This window comes from Biomphalaria glabrata, chromosome 1, assembly GCF_947242115.1.
Source record: "Biomphalaria glabrata chromosome 1, xgBioGlab47.1, whole genome shotgun sequence".
NCBI lineage: Eukaryota > Metazoa > Mollusca > Gastropoda > Planorbidae > Biomphalaria > Biomphalaria glabrata.
In genome coordinates, this window is record NC_074711.1 from 22,837,983 (window position 1) to 22,864,024 (window position 26,042).

Genomic DNA, 26,042 nt, shown 5'->3' on the forward strand with positions numbered 1-26,042 from the left:
ATTTTGAAGATGTCAACACATATTTGCCACATAATATCTCTCTAAAAAATGATCCTTTGATTCTTACCCGTCTCCAGTTGAAGATGTAAGCTATGTCACAAAGAGTGTAGCAGTTCCGAAGTGGTTCATCATTGTAAAAAATGTCAATCTGAAAGTCAGACATAGAATCTCCTTAGAGTTATACAGAATCTACCTGATGTTACATTGACTGAACACAACTTTGTAAGAATGTGTGTTGTGTGTATTCCTACTTGAAAGATGATTTAACTATCAAGATAATGCATGAAGTAAGCTACCAACCAAACAACAAAACGACCACTTATAAAAACATAAACCCCACTATTCCAGTGTATGGTAACGGGGAGGGGGGGGGGGTGGAGCATTTTGAAGGATGTGAAAACCAATCAGTGCCGATGGCCAGTTGCAAATAGAAGATTAAAGGAGGAAATGAGGGTCAATGTAAAAAAAGAGAACATATTTGAAGAGTAACATTAAGATCGTGAAAAGGGGGGGGGGGAAGCAAAGAAAGAGGTTAGAAGGCTGGATGGGGTGGACTGTTTTCATTAGACCTTAGTTGGTAGTGATTTACACAGACTACCAATGTTACTTGTTAGATACTCTAATACTATTAACAATTCGCTTGAGATAATCTGGTACTATTATCAGTTAAATTACATAATTTAGTATATTATCCGTTGAATCAGTCTAATTAGCATTTCAATAGGCTGTGCTAAAATATTTCTGAAGCCATGTATGCTTTCGGGACAAGAAAACAGGTTAGAAAGTGATAGATATTATTATAGATATATGAAAACCCCACTAGAGCTGAAAGTATTCTCTAAAAGTCTGAGTCTTCAACAGTGTATCACAGCATCTCATTATTTGACACAACTGACTACCAAAGCTGTGTGCCTTATTCCACTATTGATTGGTCTCCAGTATCTATCTGGGAAATAACAGAACCAGGATAAGAGAGAGAGAGAAGGAGAAAGAGAGAGAGAGAGAGAGAGAGAGAGAGAGAGGAGGCACAGCAGTTCTGAATTGTCAGCAGGCTGCGTGGTGAGGCAAGAAATCAATATTCGTAGACAAGCGAGTCAGAAACTGAATACTTGAGCTGGCTGGCAAATAAGATGTCCTCCTCCTCTGGAGAGCCAGCCTGCATGCCAGCAACTAATGAGAGCAGGACAAAATGAGGAGTATTAATATTGCAAGAGCAAGAGGGAGAGGGAAAGGAGATGTGAACTTTATGTGACGCTCTGCTGATGGCTCACTGTTCACTTTATGGGCTCACACAACATGTACAGCCACACACACAGTACTACATACAGGAGACAAACTCAACAAACTCTTTACTACAACTACCCAGGTTAGGTAGCCTAGACAGGTCTCTCATTACTATTTACTTAAATCCATAAGACATTTTTGTTTGACAAGTTTTAAACATTCCTTTCATTATTATGTTCTAGACCTAGAGCAAGCCTCTTGACACAGGAGGGTGGGGGGAGGATGGTAATGAACTTGAGATTATCCACCAAACAGCTGATTCTTGTACATCCCTGTACAAGTCAGCATCAGCTTTGGACTAAACACCTTCTACACAATGTACTAGAAACTTGAGTGAAAAGTTCAGTTTGACTATCTCTTCTAATGAATGCAAGTATGAAGCAATGGACACACTAATTTATGTACCGGTATTGAAGAAATCATGAGTGTGGGGGGCTAGTGAATTAGCTGTCACTGTCTTATGTTCTGTAGAGACAAAAAGTATAAAACAGAGTCTGACCTGGAACTGTGATGACAGACTGTACTTGAGTCTCAAAAACTTCTTGAGGAGACCAACGGTGACTCCAGCCTTACATTGCAAGTATCGAACATCCACAGACTCCTGCAAAAGTCATACATACTCATAGAGAGAGATATATGGCACATCCAAGGACAAGATCAAGAATGGAATTACCCTTCTAGAAACCAAAAGTGTTTTACATTTATTAAGTATTAAAAAAAATATTTTACAAATAATAGGAAACAAACATAGAAGACTTGTGGAGAACAAGAATATTTGTATCCACTAAGCACTACTCTAACCATATTGACTTTTATCAAACTAGTGTTTAAACATACTCACTTTAATCCGTCTATCCATCCTTGTTTTCAGGTCTTCTTTAGTGTTGAAAACTCGCCGGAATCCAAATCTTTCATTACCTCCACTGAAACAAAAATGTGTAAAACCTTCTGTCTGATCATATCAGTGTCTAGTCTAAACATTAGGTTCAAAGCCATTCCAAATTCGGCACAATCTCAAAATTCAAAAATAAGACATAACAAACAATCAAAGAAAAAGGAGGGGAGGTGGGGAGTAAGCTAGGTCGTTTACCAACACTACAGCAAATGCTGGACAAAAAAAAAAAATGGAACTCAATTTTGGATCGCTGATATAGACGTTGAAATGTTCATCTGAATTTACTGAAACTATTTGGTTTAATAGACTTCTTAAGTCGTGACTCAAAACTTCCGTTTCAAAAGAGAATGTAACAGCCATCCAAAGGACCAGCAGTCAAGAAAAAGACACCAGATATGAATAGCGTTGTCAACAGATGATGTTCAAAGTTTGTTTCTAGATCTAAGAAAACTGAACTTAACTTAGTGGCCAACCCTAGAGGACTTTCTTGTTCAGTTGAATGTCTGAAGAAACTCGTGCTGTACACGTGAGGGTGAATGTGGCCAGCTGTTCCAGTCAGTTACTACACTCGACTACAGACTGATACAGCAGCCAATTAATGGCATTATTTACCCACTGTGCCTGCTCGGCCTAACCCCAAGTTTGTCTTACATTCAACTAGGAAATAAGCACCTAACCACAACAAAGGGAAAGCCCTTTCAACAAAAACAACAAAAAAAAAAAAAAGCCGTGTTTCTTTTATGTGTGTGTGTGTGTCTTTCGCTCTTCCTCTCTCTCTCTCGCACATGCTCTGTTCTCCCCCCCCCCCACCCCTTTAGACTGTAGTGTCCAGTACTTACTCAGGACACAAGTAAAGAGCCAGGCTGATGTTTTCTTCCTCTGTAAAGGTGAATCTGTCACTCATCTCATCACCTCTCTCCTCCCCCGCACGTTTGGGAGCAGCTGAGAACAATATGAAGAGGATAACTTGACATTACATTTAGACACCATTTTGTAATACAACTTGATCTCTGGAGACAGACTAGATCTAGCTGTCAGACCACTATGTAATACTAGACGTAGACTATAATCTTGCCATACTGTAAAGAAATTCTATTGCCCACACAAAATTATAATTGTATGCCTGCTCAACGTATGCCATTGAATTACTATTGAGAATAAAAAACATTTTCATATCCATTCCGTTTGGTTTCAAAGAATTTGAACACAAAGATATAAAATCTTCAAATTGTAATTTGTGTTGCTTGAAAAAAGCAACTTTCCATTACAGTAATTAAGTGACTTGAAAACAAACAATCTCACAAAGACTAAAACGATCAGTGTGGGAGTAGAATGTCAGCCTAAGATTGGGTTATTTACATGTGTACAGTCTAGATCAGTGTGGTAGTAGCATTTCAGCCTAAGATTGGGTTATTTACATGTGTACAGTCTAGATCAGTGTGGTAGTAGAATTTCAGCCTAAGATTGGGTTATTTACATGTGTACAGTCTAGATCAGTGTGGTAGTAGAATTTCAGCCTAAGATTGGATTATTTACATGTGTACAGTCTAGATCAGTGTGGTAGTAGAATTTCAGCCTAAGATTGGGTTATTTACATGTGTACAGTCTAGATCAGTGTGGTAGTAGAATTTCAGCCTAAGATTGGATTATTTACATGTGTACAGTCTAGATCAGTGTGGGAGTAGAATGTCAGCCTAAGATTGAGTTATTCACATGTGTACAGTCTAGATCAGTGGTCTATACCTTTTCTTGACCCACCGCCCCCCCTTTTGGAGTATGTTCTCTTTGAAAACATTCCACCAGCACCTTCTCCCAGACAAATACTAGTCAAGAAACGTGAGCAAAAATTAAATAAAATACCATTTATTGATTGATTGTCACGCTGTCACTAGAAGATAGTTAATTTTTAAACTATTATAAAAGTTACTTTACATAACCTAAAGAGATTATAGATTACACATGGAAATTACTCTCATGGTAATTAATTTTTCCGTTAGTTTTATAGTTTATTGGTGTAGTGTATAGGTCTGTAAGTTTTGAGAAGATTCCAGTTAGCTTCTTACAAAGCTTCTATTAACTCAGTCGCTCTGTCTGACTGGTACACATCTTGTATATGTTAGTTTTCCTACTTCCCATTCTAGGATCAAGGTGAAACTTTGCACAAGGATTCATTGTCCCTAACAAAACATGAATCAATTTTATTTTTAAAAGCCAATTAATTAATTAATTAGTGGTAATTATTAAATTTGTTTGACATAGAACATGAGAAATAAATTATACAGTATTGAGACACGGCTGTAAATGTGCAGTACTTTCCCTTATATAACTTTCCTTTTTACAAAGCTTGTAACAATTTATTCTGTCTGTCTCTCTGGTACACGCTATTTATCCTACACCCATTCTGGGATCAAGTTGAAACTTCGCACAATTAATCATTGGGATAGACAAGACATGAATCAATAAAAAAAAAAGTAACCAATTAGTCAATTAATGACTGGGGATTAATCATTTTATTTGATACCAACAAGGGAAACTAATACTTCAGTATTCACAGATATGGTTAAATTTGTTGGGTTTAGTCCCCTTCAACACTTGTTCACGCTACCACTACCTCGCGCAGTCTCCGATCAAGTGGATACTTTAAACAATTATTTAATGTACCTATTTAACCATGAATCAACGTAATAAAAAAAAATTCAATAAGTCCACTATGTGATTCTATTTAATTAATTTGCTTGATATCGAATAATGAAATTAATGTGTATATTTTTATATAGTTTTAAGGGCGGAGTTTTTCCCCTTTATATAAGCCTTTTATGAAAGCAAAATAAACAATAAATACCTTAGGAACAAATCAACGACGATAGGTAATGCTACCTTTGTTATAGAAGTACACAACTAAATTTCGACTAACACGTGTTATAAGGTTTAATTCATAAAATGTTGAATACATGGAAAGGTCAAATAGCTCATCATGTTGGCAATTGTTATTTGATATAAGCCAATGAAAGCGATAAAGAGTTTAGAGAAAGGTTTCAAGGAGAATAAGTGCAACTATTACAAACATTTAGACTCGCATAAACTCACCTTCATAGTGAAGTGTGTAAAATTCACGTCTTCTACGCATTTCATCTGTCAACAAAGATACAAACGTGAATACAGTGAATACGACAAAAACATAAAACAAAGCGACAGCTGTAGAACTGACTACTTCCAGACATTTCAATGTGATTAATAAGATTGTACCCTATAGGATTCTAGAGGCCCATTAGACGTTTGTTCTTGTATCTAGAAAACTAAGTGGTACAATTGAAATTCTATGTCCCTTTCCTTTTCATTGTGCTCGGTAAATGGAAACATTAGTTGCAGGCTCTCCACCTGTTTCTTTTTCAAAAGATCCAACACCCTTTTCGAAGCCACAAAAGTACAGCTTATATTCAGACTTTTCTAAACAAAAAATGTAATCTCCGAAACATATTCCTCTTGCTTACAGTTTGAATGTCAGACACGATTGCTCTACCAAAAGTATTAACTTTTTTTTTTTAAAGTTAATTAAGCATGCATATTTTATGCACATAGGTTTCAATAATTTTTTAAAACAAATATTTATAATGCAATTTACGCTATTGAATCATTTTAATGGATGCAAATTATTCATGAATGCAAAACTATAAAGTCTTCTAAGAACTTCATTTCTGTGCTACAAAAAAATCGGCTCTGGTCAAGATGGCCACTTTTGGTATTCAGTTATTAAAGATGAGTTTTTTGTTTCTTTGTATTCAATCCAAACCAAATATCTTTAAAAGCTAAGACACTAATACAGTCTGCTACAAATGACAATTTTGTCAAGTGAGAGTAAGAGCCGTAGGACTTGTATCTTCTGGTTGAGCATATACATTTAGATTGACACCTACGTTCTAGCAGAGATGGACACAAGTGTCTCCAAGACATTCACTACACACAACAAAATTGAATTAGTAGCAACTTCTCATTATGTACAACAAAACAAAGTTCTTTTGGAATTCAAAGAGTCAGGTGTTCATTAAAGGTACATGAAATTCTGGAAATGTGAACAAACCCTACACCGCTATTTTCTAGTGATAAAGTGGTAGATGACTACCAGGAAATATTTTATCCATTGGTTGTTTATATTTGAGTCTGTATCGAATGCATGTATATACTAGTCAAGAAAGAAGAAAATTGAACAAGAAACAGATTTTATTTGGCTCAAATAGTAATTAAAACAAAATACTAAAATAACATTTTCTAAACGTCACAGTCACATCAGAGTAAAAATAATATTTTGTTCATAGCTACATGAAACAACCAAATAGTGAGTTATAATTCAAAACTATTTGTGCATCTTTTATATTGTGAGTCTAAGTTTGTTCCTTTAAATTTTTGGGCAATGTCTTGGGCAAGAGTTTCTAGAGCTAGTCAACATACACTTCTCAATGACAACGTCAAAGTGCTACTACCAATAGTATGTACGCCAACAGCACAGACATAATTTGGTATACATGAAGGAGCTGATCTCTAGGATATAGCCATGGGATTGTCCATCAGTCTACTCATTTAGACACACTATGTTAAGACACAGATTGATTGCATGGGATTGTCCATAAGTCTACTCATTTAGACACACTATGTTAAGACACAGATTGATTGCATGGGATTGTCCATCAGTCTACTCATTTGGTAGTGCTACTACCAATAGTATGTACGCCAACAGCACAGACATAATTTGGTATACATCAAGGAGCTGATCTCTAGGATATAGCCATGGGATTGTCCATCAGTCTACTCATTTAGACACACTATGTTAAAACACAGATTGATTGCATGGGATTGTCCATCAGTCTACTCATTTAGACACACTATGTTAGACACAGATTGATTGCATGGGATTGTCCATCAGTCTACTCATTTAGACACACTAAGTTAGACACAGATTGATTGCATGGGATTGTCCATCAGTCTACTCATTTAGACACACTATGTTAGACACAGATTGATTGCATGGGATTGTCCATCAGTCTACTCATTTAGACACACTATGTTAGACACAGATTGATTGCATGGGATTGTCCATCAGTCTACTCATTTAGACACACTAAGTTAGACACAGATTGATTGCATGGGATTGTCCATCAGTCTACTCATTTAGACACACTATGTTAGACACAGATTGATTGCATGGGATTGTCCATCAGTCTACTCATTTAGACACACTATGTTAGACACAGATTGATTGCATGGGATTGTCCATCAGTCTACTCATTTAGACACACTATGTTAAGACACAGATTGATTGCATGGGATTGTCCATCAGTCTACTCATTTAGACACACTATGTTAGACACAGATTGATTGCATGGGATTGTCCATCAGTCTACTCATTTAGACACACTATGTTAGACACAGATTGATTGCATGGGATTGTCCATCAGTCTACTCATTTAGACACACTATGTTAGACACAGATTGATTGCATGGGATTGTCCATCAGTCTACTCATTTAGACACACTATGTTAGACACAGATTGATTGCATGGGATTGTCCATCAGTCTACTCATTTAGACACACTAAGTTAGACACAGATTGATTGCATGGGATTGTCCATCAGTCTACTCATTTAGACACACTATGTTAGACACAGATTGATTGCATGGGATTGTCCATCAGTCTACTCATTTAGACACACTATGTTAGACACAGATTGATTGCATGGGATTGTCCATCAGTCTACTCATTTAGACACACTATGTTAAGACACAGATTGATTGCATGGGATTGTCCATCAGTCTACTCATTTAGACACACTATGTTAGACACAGATTGATTGCATGGGATTGTCCATCAGTCTACTCATTTAGACACACTATGTTAGACACAGATTGATTGCATGGGATTGTCCATCAGTCTACTCATTTAGACACACTAAGTTAGACACAGATTGATTGCATGGGATTGTCCATCAGTCTACTCATTTAGACACACTATGTTAAGACACAGATTGATTGCATGCGCTAAGATTTGAAAAGCAAACGATGTAGCTGTACACATATTTTTAATAAAAAAAAAAGCATTGTTGTTCCAGCTGAAAAGGTGCAAGTGTATACTTCGATACGGACATATGACTCTCTAAAGCTAGGCTAGTTACTATAAAGAAACTCTAGTACAAAACCATTGCTAAAATAAATAAAACATTGATGCATACAATGATGGAAACAGTCACTACAATAAAAAAAAAACTGTCTTTGTTTGATTGGAAATGTACTCACCTTTGTAAAGTCCTGGAACTAACTTATAGACTAGGTCTTGCAGCAGCTTGTCTGACCTGAAAACCAAACACTCAGTGCATAGGAGAAAGTATTTGACAAAATTTAGACCTAGTATTTACACGATTAGTAGCGCACTTCAGTTTTGTCACAAAGTGTATTTTGTTACGTTACAATCTACAAGTCAGAAGATGTTAAGCTCATCTGTTTCAATGGCCGACAGTTAACAAGGGTGTCAAGTGGCTAGCACAACGACCTTGACTTTCCCAAACGATGGTAGGTACACATTAGAGTTGGGTGACATTGAAAATATTAAGTCTTGGTCGAGATTTGAACATGAAATCCCTCGGTTTAGAAGCCAAGCTCTTAACACACACAATATACTCCATCACCTGAGGTATTGGACAAAATTTGATCTTTTCTGGAAAAGTATAAAACCTCTTGGATAAATATTTGCATGTCTGCAAAGAAGCTAATTTGATTTGATTTTGGTTTGGATTTGGTACAGAATGAGTCACTCAAAGTCATTGGAACTCACTATATAATTCCTCGACAAGTATTAGTCATTCCCACAAGAATTCAAGAATAAAACAAAAAAAACTATGTTAATTATTTCATTTGAGTGAAATTGAGTAGTTGAAACAATCAACTGTTTTCAAAACATTGTAATGAGATTGATGCCTCCGAAACTAGTTCTGCTATTTCACACTGAAGTAAAAAGGTCGCAATGTGTTCTAAAACAGTTGTTTTTTTTCTATCCTCTTGTTTTCATTAGAAAAAAACAAACAATCAACAAGGAAGCGCTCTTTTGCTGTTTTCTATGTTTGTCTAGTGAAATGAGTTTAATTTCAACACCATTTCCCAACTGGTTAACTACAGACATAGATGTGATGAGAAGGACAGAAGACTGACACAGAATTCCTGATCTATTCAAAAAGAAACAAGCTCAACCTTCGAAATGACTTTTTTTTTGTCTACATCATCATCAACATCACACTCTGTTTGAGTGAGGACTTGAGAGGTTCAAATCCTCTCTTAAATAAGCCCTAGATAGAAATGTGTGGTTACTCAGACCTGTCGAGGCGGAGATCATCAAGTCTGGGGCAGTTGAAAAAAATATGAGACACGTTTCCTCTTCTTCCCGCAGCGGGTGCACAGTGTGAGTCAAAGTTTGGTCTGAGCCGTGCGAAATGTGTGCAAACGGGACAGTGGCCCTTCCTGAATTGTGCTATAACAGTTTGATCAGTCCGGCTTCCATCACGGGGATGCACGGTTAGCACGGTTAGTGTGCCCCACGTGTTCCCAGACTCCGAAGGCTTTTTGTGATTTGTCCCAGAATTTTTTGCACAAACTATCGCAACAATTTTGTAGCGATGTAGAATACTGTTGATTGAGATGTTTGCCATGCTCTGACATGCTTTTCAAATAGTCACATAAATATAAAACATTACTATGGTGAACAGCAATTCAAAAGTAAATAAATGCAAGTCATAAAGATAAAATCTCATTTATTTTTAATTTAGCAATAAGTAGATAAATTCAGTGTTTCCTGATAAAACAAAAAGCTTTGGCTATTCCTATCAGATATTTCAACTCTGATTTACGATTTTATAACTTTAGCAAAAAAAAACACAGAGGATTTTACGGTGGGGGTAGCCGCATTGTGGGCAATTGTAAAAGGGTTCGGGGAACTATAAAGGTTGAGAACCACTGGTATATGTAATGATTGTTAAGTGACGCATTACTGATTAGTTCAATCACTAATTTCTTTAATTTATTTTTTTTGCTGTTAAGGGAAACTATACTTTATTGTCACGTGTTCTCTAAAGTCACGTGACCATTAGCTCGTTGTCCCTACACCCAAGAGATGTTAATTCCATTTAGCCAGCAGACATCGATCTTCCAATTACCTGATATTTTGATGCGGTCTGGTTTTATGGACGACCGTGTCACAGACAGGACATGTCCTACTAGTCTTCAGAAATGTCACAATGCATGTTCGACAGACTGAGAGAAAAAAGAAAAATGTCATTTTATTTTCTCTAGGATGGTAAAACATACCACTAATAACATACACAATTTCAAATAAAATAGCAATTTAATTTAGAATTTTAAAAATATAAAACAAAACTCCTGGTACGTTGTTAAAATTCCTCAAGGCCGACCTATTTGGTGATTGGACCTATATAATGCAGTAGGAAAAAAAAGTCCAAACGAATCCATCAGTTCACTGAATAAACTAGACCTACAAGTCAAGCATTTATTTGATGAGAGTCTTGATAAGACTTTGAAACTCAGCTATCTAGATTTCACTTTAAAAGAAATTACTCTTTCAAATGTTTGAACAGCATTCATACAAGCCGGGGGGAGGGGGGGTCTTTCACCAAACAAAGCCGGACTGGCTGTAACGCCCGGTGGGCTGGCACATATGGGCCGATTGGGGTGCTATTAAATGGAGGAAATGTAGACAATTTTTAGAAGAAAAAAAAAGGAGACAAAAGTTTAATCTAGATACCCGAACATTCTTATGCAAGTTTAATTTTTTGTTTTAACTATTAATTTTGTTTGAAATTCCACCAACCTATCCAAATATTTACTTAATGGCATTTGCAAAACGTTCGACCACACTTTCAGCTGTATGACATGTTTCGGATGTTTCTTAAGATTTGAAGATAATTACATCCTAGCACGAACCTCCACAGGACGAGCGACAGGGTTCGAACCGAAACCATCGAGACAACCGAACGACAATCCAGTTTGGATTTTACTGTAAATATTTTAGATAGCATATCTACGTGTAGAAATAAAATACATGACGTAAAGCTAATCACACTCATGCAACTTGACACATTTTGATGAGAAGAGCCAATGGATAAACGCCAATAGTGGGCTGGGATTTAAGGTAATGCCCGGGTCGATTTTGACACCCAGTCCCTCCAATGTCACTAAGAACTTCTCCATTATTTCCTCAACACACAAGTTTTGTTATTTCCCTAAGCCAAACATTCTCTATTTTGTTGACTGGATGTCTACGGTTTACACAGATTTACACTTGATAAAATCATGAAGTCAAAAACCTGCTTACTATCCCAGATGCATACAAACCATGAATTCGTAGTTACTAGGCTATATAGTTTTAATGAGGTTAATAGAGTTATGAAATATTTTTTAACTTAGAAACATTTTGTGTATAACGTCTGAATACTTCTTCAAGTTACAACAGTCTACAACACAATGTCAGGCTGATGGTTAATGCATGATTTCAAAACAACTAGAACTAAACTACAGTGCTTTGCTTTAGGCTTGAATAGAGTGACAAGTGTACAATGCACCTCATTCACCAATCATAAACAAACAACATTTTACCACGTGGTTCTCTATCTCTTCTATACAAATTACGCAATCCATAAAGGCTGTCACGTGATACGTAATTTTCATTGTTTTATCACTATTATCACGTGGCTAAATGTTGGTTGTTTACGATTGGTGAAGGAGGTCCATTAAAATGGGTTGCTACTTACATGAGTGGAGACATTCTATGATGGTCGTTGCGTCAATCAGATAGCCGCCACATAAAACACAGATCAGATTTTTATTGATGTCACCAATCTTTAAACGGGTCGTCCCGTTCATCTAAACAAACAAAAGAGCTAGTGTTAGAATATTGCATTCCAATTCCATTACAAAATAGTTGGATTCCTCATATCATTCAGCTCCCGGTAGTAGGAAACCCCAAAGAGGGCCGGCCTTAGGCCACTGCAACCTATGCGGTCGCATTGGGCTCCGCACATTTATACGCCGCGTGCTAATTATAGGAGTAAATTATTAAATTAAACCATAATAAATTATACATAATGAATAGGGTTTTCCTGGCATCCTGATTTTCTCGGGCCACCTGTAAATCCCCTGTAATTGCATTAAATACGAAAAAGTCATGGAAATCTCCTGAAATAATTAAAATCTCCTGAAAACTCCTAAAACTCTCCTGAAAAAATATATAAAATTGTCAATTTTGGGATGCCAATCCTAAGCGCGAAAAAAAAAAAGGCATTTTCAGCTTTCATTTACTAAAAATGTATTACTAAAACGAATATATTTTCTGATACAAAATCTTAATTTTGACATTATGTTTATCCCAACCTAGACTGGACCCCGCGCAATTTCCGCAAGTGTTAGGCCGACCCTGAGCTCAAATGACCTGTAAAAGTGAGTAGCACTATAGGAGAGACAAAACTATTTTGTATTTTGTCTGTTTGACAGAGGAGGTGGAAAATTCTTTTTTTTTTTTAAATTGTAGTAAAGTATAAGTTTTACATTCTTATTTTTAATAAGAATTTCACTAAATGTAGTCCTCAATATAAATTGTTATCACAACGTTTTTGTAAGTATCGCCAATGAGACCATACCTAGTTGAAAACAAGCGAAACAATGACTAGTCTTTAAAAAAAACGTTATTCCTGATCTTCGTAGTGTTTAATTATGAGCACACAGTTATCATTTTCCTATAACACTTTGATTTAGATCAGTGATTCCCAAAGTGGTCTATATAGACCCCCAGGGGTCTACGAAGACTTCCAAGGGGTCTACGAAAGGGAAAAAATAAATTGGGGGTCTATGAGATGTTCATGGGGGTCTACGATAATGGATTTCACTTTAATTTTCACCCCCATTGATGTTATTGTTTCCTACACTAATATATAATTTGTACCTTAGTTAATCCTTTAAATATTTATCCTGATTTTCAAACGAAAAATGTTTGTAATTAATTTCAATACTTATTTAAATATCTTAATTTTGTCTACATGTAAGTTATGTTTAACAAAAAGAAATGTAGATTGTACACCGATGATTATTTAAAATTGGGATTCATTCCTTCCTTGTCAAACAAGCGGTTGCCTAAGTGCCTTTTTTATGACGATATGAAACTAATTACGCTAGAGGATAATTTGAGACGATGCCACCCTGATAAAAAGATAAAAGTTTGAAAAAGATAAGTTCAGAATAGACCCACAAAATCTCTCTTCGACATCATAAAGAGAAGATGATGGTTTGTGAACGACTTACAATATCTCTTTATTTATAGCCAAATACGGAAAACACTTTAGTGGGTAAACATTGATTTTACCTGCCGTTAAAGTAGTTTTAAAAACTATTTTACACAAACCTACTTCTGATATTATTAAACGAATTTATTGCAATAATACAGTTCAAGGGAACATCGGTGGTATAACATTAAAAGCTTCTTATGTAATTCTTTTCAAACGACATAAACAGTTTGGGATCAGCGGTCTAGCAGGCCCTGACAAATGCAGCGCTGTTTGCTGCAAACTGCCTAAGGGTTGCTAGCTCCTTATTTTTCCTCAGGCTTGACTCACAAAACTCATGTTTATAGTTGCAAGACAGCAGAGGTTTGAATTCAGTTATCCTTCTGCTAGGTGGGTAGAAAGCCAAGGCTAATGAGTCCCGCCTGTCCAAGGATTACTGGTTTTGGTGCCAGATACTCGCCTTCGCTGCTTCTCCTGTTAGTGAAAACAATTCTGCGGACCCATTATTTGAGCCACACATGAAAGATCAAGAAATACAAGAGAAACTGCTGTTTGTGAAAACGTTTACAATAATCCCTAAAGCAAATTAAATAATTAATATTTAATGTTTCAAGGACTAATTTATATAACAACAAATTCCTATATGAAACATCTGTAGCAACGGATGATGAGCCTACAAAAAAAACAACATTTCCACTGTGTTTGATGATTCAAGAAGCAAGAGAGAAAACTGAACTCATTCCATTTGCGATGTGTCCGTAGGATCTTAAAAATCACTTGGAAAGAAAAAGTGTGCAATACTGAGATCCTTGCACGAACAGGTATTCCCAGCATCTTTACAGCCCTCAGACAACGCCGCTTGCGCTGGCTTGGACATGTTCGCCGGATGGAGGACAAACGCATCCTCTAGTCATCCTCTATGGACAACTCGCGACTGGCTCAAGAAAAACTGGACGCCCCCACCTCCATTACATAGATGTATTAAAACGGGACCTCAAATCAGTGAACATCAATACTGACCATTGGGAAGACATAGCTCTAGACCGCACCTAATGGAGAGAGACAGTGACCAAGAAAGCTATGGATAGCGAAAGAACATGGGCCTCAGCCCTGGAAGAAAAACGGACTATGCAAAAAAATGGCCAGACCTCTACCACCGAAGCAAAAGCCACCTTAACCTACGATATTTGTGGATGGGAGTCTCTCCCCAAAATAGGGCTCCACAGCTACATGAGGAAGTGTGCTCTGAGATGAATCATAGTCGTTCTACGACTGAAGGAGGCCAATGGAATTTTAATTGGTTTAAATTTTAATTTTATCAATAAAAATGACATCTGTATAACTTCAAATGCAGCTTTAAATTACTTTTTCACTCTTAGACTCACTACATTTAGAAATTAGTTTTTAAAAATGTTGATGAATTTGCAAAAATGCAATACAAGTTAAGCAGGGGGTCTACCGAAAATCAGAAACCATGGCAAGGGGTCTACGAGACAAAAAAAGTTTGGGAACCACTGATTTAGATCCAACAATTAAAAACAATGCTAGATTTAGGCCAGAGATTTGATTGGTATACTCCTCTGAGACTCCTCACAAACACAAAAGTTGTTTGACCAATCAAATATACGGATAGTGATGATTGCAAATAAATGAAATGCGAAAAACAAAAACAAATAAAAACTGTACTAATACAATACTATTGAAATGCCCTAACTAATCACGATACTGACTCTATATAAATAGACTATCTGACATCTATACTGACACGAGTGTAACTTTCACTACGTTGGGGTTACAGACACCAAGGAAGAGGACCAGCAACCCAATCATTCAAGCAACTAAAACTCATTCTAGTAGCATATACACCATATGGTCGTTTTGTATCGGTTTAATGCAATCATTCAAATTGCAATGTTACGTCTGTCATGACTATTAACTTTTTGCTTTTCTCTTTGTTACATCATAACAGTATAACATCAACTCTTTCTAATCAGTTGACCACGAGAGGGCGCAGCAGACCACAAGTTTTTAAAATCACGTATGCAAGCCAAGCAGACAACACTGGACAGACTTTTAAGACCGTTATTCACTGAGAAAAAAAAAAGCGTAAAAGGGGTAAAGCTTATTTCCCCCAGGCTCTATGAATCAGATGAGTATCGTCAAAAAAATGAATTTAAATACTTTCAAACTACTGAGTATCGTTGGCACGTAACGCGATAAGTCCAGTACTTTCATTTGTAGACGGCTGTTAAATTTGAACACAACTATTCAGCCGGCCAATGCATCCAAAATATATTCATAATATAAAGTGTTGGCATATACAACTCACGGTGAGTGGTTCAAATAAACCAGTTAAAGCTAATAATATGTAGTATTCATAATGGTCACAAGACACTAAGCATCAACAAAAAAAAAAAAAAAACTATTGTAAGAACTACAAAGCTCACAACTTTTGTGAGATGAAGTCTAAAACGTAGTTTCCCCAAACGTAACAAAAAGTCAGAGCAGGCACATTTGCATAGCAGACGTAGCGGCTCAGCCAGCTGACATTAGGTCGACACTGTCTGTCTCGAGTGAAACAAACATTCATTTGAATCAGATAACCAGAATGCGCTTTGCAACTTTGAAACCGTTGGAGAGGCTCTGAAGAGAACTGCAAATGAGTATTTGTCCAAAATAAAAGTCCTATACATACACTTGGGGAAACAAAATAATTAAAAAGCATCAAGAATTGTGGGGAAACAACAAAAAAAAGGGGGGGGGGATGATAGGAGAAGAATTTATTTTTTTAAAGCAGAAAAGGGTGATTGTTTGCCAAGGTGTTTGACGTGCCACACCCCCGCAATCTACTCCATTTCCTCACTGTGTTACTTCACTGTGCTACACTAAGTCAATACAGTTCTTTTCTTTCATGCTTTCCTTATATTCTTTCTAGTTATTCGCCTAAATGATGTTTGATGAACTAAAAAATGTCTAGGGCCATAGGCAATGGAAGATAAATCAGTGACTTCTTCCTATAACAGCTCACAGTGGTTCACGAGATTTAAAAAAAAAAAAAAAAGGAAATCCAGTATCTCCTAGGCCATGTTGGTGGAATCAGCTCTCCATTCCAGTCAAATGTCTCTCACTTGATTTTGCGTACCGGTCGATGTGAGCGAGGCAACCCTTCACACGCAGTTCTAGCCGTCTTCCCGACTTCTCACAAACTCTTGGACATAAACCACTTTCTAAGCGACAAAAGAAAGAGGTGGGAAAGGGATGGCCTGAAGGAGAAGAGCTATATACAAAAAATGTCCCTTTACTTTTAGTATCCACACATCACAATTATCTCTCTTTGTAATACAAGTGGCTAGTGAAGACATGTCCAGTCTATCAAGTAAATAGTCTGTGACATGAAAACAAGACATCATTTCACACGTTCCACCTGCTGGAAATCTCGACTTCTCTCCATGGACATTACATAGAGTGTCCTGACGAGTTTTCCTGCTTTGTAGGCGATGGTACACTAATTTAAAAAAAAAAAGATTCTAATTTGTGTGCACATAATTACGACAAATATTGCCTTAAATTTTAATTGTTAATTTTTTTTTAATTCCAATAATTTTAACGATTTTTCGAGCTCCAACTTAGCAGTGCCTGCTGCGGTACCCTTTTGAAAAAGCCCTTCATTTAAGGTTTCTCTAGTCACAAAACTGAGAACATAAACAGTTCAGCATAGATTCTTCAATGACGTCAATCGCCAAGTTTTCCCAAATACTTCTAAGAATTCTTATCTTTTTTCGGACTAGGTTTTGTGTAGTTTTAACACATTTTATAAATTGAACTAAATCTAGAAAATCTATATATGTCAAACACTTCAAAAATACTAGAGACAAATTACGTCACCTCAAACTCACACCTACATAACAATCACAACAATGGTCGATACGGTAGAAAAAAAATAATGCTTTGACAACATCAGGAAAGAGAAACAGTTTTGGAATGATTCCATTATTGAAACAAACTTTTCAATCTTATTTGAGTTGGTATGTAAATGCACTAAACATGGCTGTTTTATCTTTATACATCAACTGCTCAATCTCTAGGAAAATCGGTACAGCAGTTTTTGAGATCAGCTCTCCGCCCAACCACACAGGTTCCTCCATGACGGAATAACTTGAATAGAAGTATTGTTTAAAAAAATGTGTCATGTTCATCTAAGAAATTTATGTTAAATTAGATTTGACAATTATAAAATTTTGGCTATGACTTAAACTACACATTAACACCACAAGATAAAAACGCGCACACTTGAGGGCACACCATTTTTTTTTTCAAATCTAAACTAGACCCAAGTTAAGGGCAATCGATAGTCTCCCCTTACTTGAATGGTAGTCAGATGACACACCGCATCTTGGATTTAGTTTACAAGATAATCTAGTTATGTTTGTTCATTCTCTCTCTCTCTCTCTCTGGTTATGTTCTTTCTCTCTCTTTCTCTCACTGATTATTTTCTTTCTCTCTCTCTCTCTCTCTCACTGGTTGAGGGTATCATTATGATCTTTATTGTCTTTGGTGTTTTGAAACCAAAAACATACGTAATGAGATTTCAGTATTTGCCCTATAAATGAATAAATCAATATAAAAGTCACTATTGGGATATAAATATCGGGAATTATTTTCATTTTAATAAAATATATGTCAGTGAAAGATCTTTAGTATTCTGTAACAAATTATTCAGAGTGTGCGATTGGCAAAAATGAGTTGCCCTTGGATTTATCCTTTTTTTTTTTTTTTTGATCTTCAAGCTAAACGGTATAGGGATACACCTTTCCTCTTTGGTCGTCATTTGAAATCTTTCATGATATAATACCTTTGATTTGTCTGGTTCATTGCCTCTTTATGAAACACACATTTCTATGGTCTGTCTTTTGTAGCCCATAAGGATAAGGATTTGTTTGTTTTTTTTTTCAGTGCAAAAAGGACCCTCTCTTACCTTCCACAAACACAACCAAGCTTCTTTGACCTATCCAATAGAAGCCCCATAACATCCGCTTTACCTTGTCTACAGTCCACTCTTCCCGCATACTTTTTTTTTTTGGGGGGGAGGAGGGGGAGCTCTCAGTTATAGCTTCTAGATATAGACTTAAACCTTGCTCTTCAGAAAAAAATTACACTTGCTATGCCTTCTCTTAAGGAATAATAAACATTGCCTTTCACAAATTTATCGATTGAGAGTGCTGCTCCGCATTTTGGATAAGGGGCGTCTTCAGTCAAAGAACAAAGGCTTTTACTTTTATAGATATATTATAGATATATTATTATATATAGATATCACAGAATGTCATATCTTTATATAAGTAACGCCTATAAATCAGCGATGCCCAAAATACGGCCCGTGGGCCGTAATTTATCCTGCCTGCCGAAACGTGGGCACAAAGTGTAGAAAATCGCTCCCCCCCCCCTTCCCAGGCCCAAAAAAAAATTTTCCTACGTTAGGGCTGTATCTCTTACTTCATTGGATTTGAATCTAGTCTAAACAGATTTTTTTTTTCTGGTAAGAAACAATGATGATCTTTTCCGAGACAAGTTGGTAATTATTTTTGGCTCATGAATTTTACGTAGCTGTCTTGAGGTAGCATGTCCTTAACATCTTGTGTGTAACACAGGGCTTCATTTCTGCATCATTTTGGGTCGTGTTCCATTTGTAAAAGTGTTCCATTTGTAAAAACGTGATGAAGAGAGCTGAAGAAACGAAAAGTGGATCTCTTCCCAATAAAGTGGACAGATCTTTACATTTTTGTGAACATGATAATAAGCCAACATATGATTGTTAAGAAAGTATGTCTGTTTTTGAGGAACAGAACATTAAACGGCATTATGAAACCAAAGACTAAAGAAATATGGCAACATTTTCGTTTGAAAGCGAAGAAAAGATTGCTAAGTTAAGCCTTTTTCGAGAAGAGACAAGAATATCAGTCGACGGTAAGGCAAGCTACAGAGTTGCTTCTGTTTTAAATAGAGCAATGTAAACAAACTTTTCCCGAAGAAACGATAGAAAACCATGTCACTTGGACAAACATCAAGATTCAGTGCGACGACTTGGAGTCTCATTTAAGCAGTGGGATAGTCAGAAGTTCATTTCTGATCAACTTTAAACACCCCCTTAAATAATGTAAGAACTGGATACACGAGTTTCTAATAAAAATGGTTTATTGCCTATTTCATTTTTTAAAATCTTTTCTGTTATAAGGCCCGCGACCTGGGTGTCGGAAAGAAAAATAGCCAGCAGGCTGAATTGGGTTGGGCATCACGGCTATCAATAAAACACATTGGTTGAGACCTATTCCTTTAAAATAAGTCAACATTTCAAATGTGGATGTCACAATACATTAGAAATTAATAATTGTTAACAAAAAGTACAAATAAACAAGTAGGGGAAAATGCTGTAAGTTGAGTATAGTGTTAGTGTGAACTACATTTATATTCAACTATGGTTTCTGGCTAGGTTAGAGACGTAAGTTGGTTAGCTCATGAATAGTCACTAGATTCCAGTGACTATGAACAGAAAAGTTGCTGGTGAACGACAATACTTTGTGTTAAACCAATGTTTCTTTTGTTTGGCTCCGACACTTTCGGTTTGAGAGCATAAAAACAGCTATAAGTCTGATTAGAAAAGAAAAAAACATCAGAATGCCAAACCCCAACCCATGAATGGCTTTGTAAAAAACAAATAAAAGAAGAGATACTCCTCTGCTCTAATGTGTACAAGGCAAGGGGAAGATGAAGCAGGGGGGGGGGGGGGGGGGAGACTAGTGTCAGGCGTGAGACATGAACGTTGACGTAAAGAAAACAAAAACAATGGACTGTCTGGGCAACAAGAGAGGAAGACACGAACTAAAGGAGGTTTTTGAAGTGGCCTAGTTTTTTCTCCCTTAATACAGAAATCATCAGTTTTATTAATAATTTTTTTATGTAACTCTTCAGTAACACTTTTCAAGACTTTACAAATTGTCAATTCTGTTAAAATGATTTGAGGTTGTTTTTTTTGGGGTGGGGTGGGGGGAGGGGAGGGAAAAATAGTATAGTATAACAGCTCTACATATATATGTGTGTGTGTGTAGCTGTTGTGTGCACTAACATTTCTCTACTTAATTTTGTTTTTTTTTTCAAAACAGAAACTTTCTTTTCAAGATACCATTTCTCCTGATTTCATTAACTTCATTAATACAAACAAAGCTTATATTAACTCACTGTGTCTGTCTGGTAAAAAGTCTGAACACGTTATTTCTCCAACAGCCATTCTCGGATCAAGTTGAAACTGCACAATTATTAATTTGCGAAGACAATACATGAATCAATTAAAAAAAAACTAGTCTATTAATTACTCGTAATTAATTATTTTCAGTATTCAGAGATATGGCTAAATATTTGTGGTTTTGTCCCTTAGATAATTGTACACGCTGTTTTCCCCACAACAATTCTCGGATCAAGTTGACCAGTTGAAACTTGAAGCAATTATTGTATCTAACAAAACATGAATCAATTAAAAAATTAACCAATCAGTCAATTAATTATTTGTAATAAATTATTTAGTTTAATGTCGAAAATGGAGACAACCTCTACATTATTGAGATTATAGATGTCAATGTGGAGTTCTTCCCCTTAGCTATTAGAAGTGCTGCCTGTCGGGAACGAATTTCTTTTGAATACCACCATAGAGGGATGGCTCAATTCACGAGATTTAATCGACCAACTTTTTTTTCTTTAATGCAAATCTACAGAAAACGAATACTCTGATGTATAAAGAACAAAATCAGAAGTTCAATACACAGCACAATATTTTTTAAAGCCTTACAAGATTTATCCAGTTAACAATGAGAGAGAGAGAGAGAGAGAGAGAGAGAAAGAGACAGACAGAGAAAAAGAGAAAGATAAAGAGAGAAAATAAACAGCGACAAATACTTTGGGTGCGGCACTAGCCTTTCGATTTCTAGACATGGCTGTCTAAAAGAAAACAAAACAAAATCCTATTTTAATAAAGCACACATTTCTATAAGGATTCAAAAACGTTATAAAAAAAAAAGTCTGTGGCTGAAATGTTGAACAAAAAAAAGTCATAAAGGATAAATTTAAATAAAAAGGAGTTATGTTTTGTTCAGCCAAATCATTTTACAGCGTCAACGATTACCTCTAAAAAAAAAAAATGCTCCCTAGATATATAATGCAGAACTTAGGAGTAATTGTTAGTACGAGCCCATCTGACCAACACAGGCTACCACGTCCAGTTCTTGACTAGATAAGCGACTGTCCCAACACATAAAGACATCAACTACACACACCCTTAACTCCCACTCCTCTCTCGTTTTTTGTTCTCCTTTCCAGCTCCCTAAGCCCTACACTGCACACATACACACCGAGCCCTTCGCGCGATACTGACCAATGACTGCTGAACAAAATGACCTGGCTTTGCCTTAGCCTTGTGGGCGAATCAGCTGAGACCAGCCGTATTCAATGAGCCAACTACACCGTCAAAGTCGCTTTCCATGAATCATAATAGGGGTTTTAATAGAAAACACAGGCATACATCATCGAACGGACCATTAAGAGATCTCTAGTAGCAGTGAAATCAATAGAATAGCCAATTTTATTTATGGGGTACTTTAAAAAAAAGCTTTGGGTATTTCAAGTAGTAACGATAGTGATATGCCTAACTAAGTATTGAGCATAATACATTGATAGAGTCTAAATTTAAATTAATAATTAAAAGTAAAATTATCAATAGATTTCAACTAGATCTAGATCTATCTTAAAGTTAATCTAAATACAAATCTCTTATGTCTAGCATTCTTGGTCTCTCTAGATTACATCTAAATCTACATAACTAGTTAGAATCAATATAGATCTAGAATCCTAGATTCAGAAGAAAGCCTAGAAATTCTACAAGACTAGGCTCTATAGACTATAGAACTAGAGGTCTATAATTACATATAGATCTAGATCTATATCAATAATCTAGCCTCTACTAACTCTAGGTGTAAATTATAGACTAGACTCTAGTTATAAGAATATTTATTTTAGATCAATTCAAAATATAATACAGAAGGGATAAATCATAATAGATATAGACTAGATTAGTATAATCCAGATTCTAGAATCTAGATCTATATTTCAAGATAAGAGTAGATAAAGATCTGGTTCTAGAATCTAGATCTAATCTACTATTTATATCTACTAGATCTAGATCTATCTAGAACTACAAGACTTCAACTTACTTACTTTCCACAGAACTAGATCTAGACTAGTGACTAGTCTACCCTCTGAAAAGATATTATTCTTAAAAAAAGAATTACAAAACTTAGATCTAGATTCTAGATTCTATATCTATTCTAGATTAAGATTTTGGTATATTTCTAGATCTAGATTCTAGTTTAGATCTAGATCAAATCTAAGTGAACTAGACTATATAGTCTAATATATTAGATCTAGATAAATATAGATAGATTAGATCTAGATTCTAGATTGATCTAGATTACAGTCTAGATAGAATCTAGAATAGCTAGATTTACTCATTTAGATTAGAACCTGAAAACTAGACTAGACTCTCGATCTAGATCTACACTAGATCTAGAAGATGGTGGCAAGGGTAGAATAAAAATAGGACAATTTGCTCTCCAAAATCACACTTTTCCGAGTCTTTCGACAGTTTAAAAAGCAAGCTTTTGTCTACTTTCGTTTTCAAATAACAACACTCAAAAGCAGGCTATTTTTAAAGTAAATCAAAGCGTCTGCTATGAAAATTCTTTTGAAAAAGATACCCTATTTCAAAGGATATCTAATACAATGTTGTGGTTTTTGTAAAACGAACTATAGAAATAGACTACATTGCTGTGTTATAGATTTATACAGAGTCAAGAACTGAGAAGCTTCCTTTTTTTTAAATGTTAGCTTGGTTGGCCTGCTGATGACGCCATCTTGGTCTGCTTCTTCTAACACCGACTGCTGTAAGTTCCCCCCTCATCGACAAGCAGCGCCTTGTCACACATCCATTTATAGATCTAGAAAACAAGGATTTCAGTGCTAAAATCTACATAAATTGAATTGATAAGCTTACCTTGGTCAACAAAACTCTCGTTCAACAACTATCCGGAATTGAATTTTAATATACAGTATGTAATATACAGAAAATATCAACATAAAAACAATCCAAAATTGAGAAAATTAAACATCCACAAGGCCACAACGCCGGCGAGGTCACGTGACAGTCGATAACCGTCAGCATTATTTTCCGGAGCCAGTATTTTTAGCCAATATCCACCGCCCAATCATGAGCAGCCTACTCTGTGACCCAAGTTTTCAAGTCTCGCCTGATTGGCTGACAGGGTTTGACGCTTCGCTACCCTCCGCGGAACGATCCAAGCAGATGAGAGTAGGGACGAGTTGAAGAACAATGAAACTGTATTCGGGAAAGTTCACAGCCGCTTTGAAGAATTGTTAGGCTGGGTTCGCTCGAAAGAAGCGAGGGCTGTGAGAAATTAATATTTTACTACCAAGAGATTTATGAGGGCTTTGTTGGATGGCCATTTTGAACTTCAAAAAAAAAATTTCGTTCCATAGTCATCTAGATCTATAGGGCCTATACTTATTTTTAGACCTTGACCGACATTGCTACCAAACTAAAAAAGAGAGGTGACATAAATTGTATTGGCATATTATAACATCGTGAACAGATTAAGCTATTTGAAAAAAGGAATGTTTGACAATTAGTAGTTAAATATTCCTAGTTTCCTACTTATTCCTAGATCTAGTTTCTGATGAAAACTAGACATGTTTTCAATATAATTAGTTAGACTTATCTAAATGTGTTTTGCAGGGTCTACAACTCTTGGATGGGACTCCGCGGGTATGGCACACTGAACCAATGCAATTACTCTCTCGCAGCCTAGATCTATTTTCAGGCCTACTTTTTTTTTTCTTTTAAGTTGCTCTTTAAACCGACTACACATCATAAAGCGAATGTTGTTTAGTTAGGCTTATACGTTTGTATCTGTGTGTGTTGTATAATCAGCCCTACGGTTAAATGTATAAGGAAATATCTGCTAACACTGACACTATTATTATACATGCTATTTACGATGTATAAAAGAAACAATATCCACTGACTTGTTCGTGTGTCACTAGCTTCTTCGTGTGTCACTGTCTTGTTCGTGTGTCACTGTCTTGTTCGTGTGTCACTAGCTTGTCTACCTTTTTAGCAATGAATTTCATTCGTATCACGCCAAAGAAACATTGTAGCCGTCTCTCCAGAATTTCTTCTCGTGAACCCAAGACATCATCTACTGACCTACCCAATTTTTGCTACATATTAAGTTGCGAAAAAAAAAATATAACTATAAATTATCTTATATAATACAGACGTTACTTCAAAAAAAGAAGATTGTGTACACCAACTTACTGACATATATTTTATTGCTGTGCAGAAACATCGTATTAGAAGTGTCAGTTTGAAAATGGTCGCCGCGTCTGGATCAAAGTAACAAAGTCTACAGAATGAAGTCTCAGTCACCATGTTTAGGTCAACAGGAGTTCAAACCCCAGTACATAGTGGTGACTAGTGACATTCTGAAGTGCCAAGATTATTGATGACTGTGGAACTCGGTTTCTTAGATAATGTGACTTAAATCATTGACAATAAACTAGTCTGTTCTATAAAATATAATTTTCTACCAGTAATAGTTAACAAAATAACTCTAACGCTCTGACTCCATAATACTCACGAATATATATGTTATTGTAGAACAAAGTTTCAACTCTTTAGACCCACAACTGCAGTATACCTACTAATAGTGTTGTTGTTCATGGGTGTGTTTGGTGACAGTTTTTGTTGTTGTTGTTGTAAGTTGATATAAAGCTCAACTCATACTATATGATTTAAGTCTAAGTTATCAACAAATCATTTTCGTGGTCAATTAGACTTTAGTTCATAATTACAAGTAAATCTGTCTGATGGTCAATGACTCAATGATTACAGAAAATACATTATGGGTTTTTTTTAACCAACAAATCTCAGAGATCTATTCGATCTGGACGGACTAAAACACGTCTTTAGTTTAGTATCCCAATAGTGTAAGTAGACCTAAATCTTACCAATCTATAAATCCTGTGAGATATAAATGGGAGGGGTATTCCTTTTATACTTTCTGTTGTTCTTTGTCTGGACATGTTTTGCATTAAAACTAATATGATAATAGTTATTTGAATTTTCTGAATCAAAAACTCTATAACTAACCACCAAACACGCATAGCGCTAAAACAAGAAAATATATATATGTTGTAAGTGGAAAAAATATAATGTATTAAATTTTATTGGATTTCAATTCTTAAAACTTTAATGTTGGCATAAACAATTAAATGGTACAATCTAAACGATTGGAGTAACAACATGTGAAACATTGGCTTCGTTTGTTTGTACACATAAACACAGCGGTTCTCAACCTTTTAAGCTCGGCGACCCCTTTTTACAATTCCTCACTTTGCCGCGACCCCTCCCCTCTTAC

The 26,042-nt window shown here is 36.0% G+C and overlaps 1 protein-coding gene across 3 annotated transcripts in view; it reads right to left on the bottom strand.

Annotated features, from left to right (window-relative positions):
• Positions 1-23,761, bottom strand: part of LOC106066602 (mucin-2-like) — a 28,171-nt gene extending 4,410 nt beyond the window's left edge. Inside the window, exons 1-9 of one of the 3 annotated variants that reach the window (XM_056028795.1) lie at positions 23,600-23,761; positions 11,983-12,094; positions 10,372-10,468; positions 8,465-8,520; positions 5,267-5,311; positions 3,019-3,121; positions 2,126-2,207; positions 1,784-1,885; positions 68-148 (exon numbers count right to left, since the gene is read on the bottom strand). In XM_056028795.1, coding sequence (XP_055884770.1) covers positions 68-148; positions 1,784-1,885; positions 2,126-2,207; positions 3,019-3,121; positions 5,267-5,311; positions 8,465-8,520; positions 10,372-10,468; positions 11,983-12,094 — 678 coding nt within the window. In that variant the 5' untranslated portion in view covers positions 23,600-23,761. Of the gene's footprint in view, positions 1-67; positions 149-1,783; positions 1,886-2,125; positions 2,208-3,018; positions 3,122-5,266; positions 5,312-8,464; positions 8,521-10,371; positions 10,469-11,982; positions 12,095-22,760; positions 22,825-23,599 lie in introns of those variants that run through there. The other 2 variants (XM_013225673.2, XM_056028806.1) reach the window with 2 other exon arrangements.
• Positions 23,762-26,042: the final 2,281 nt, after the last annotated feature.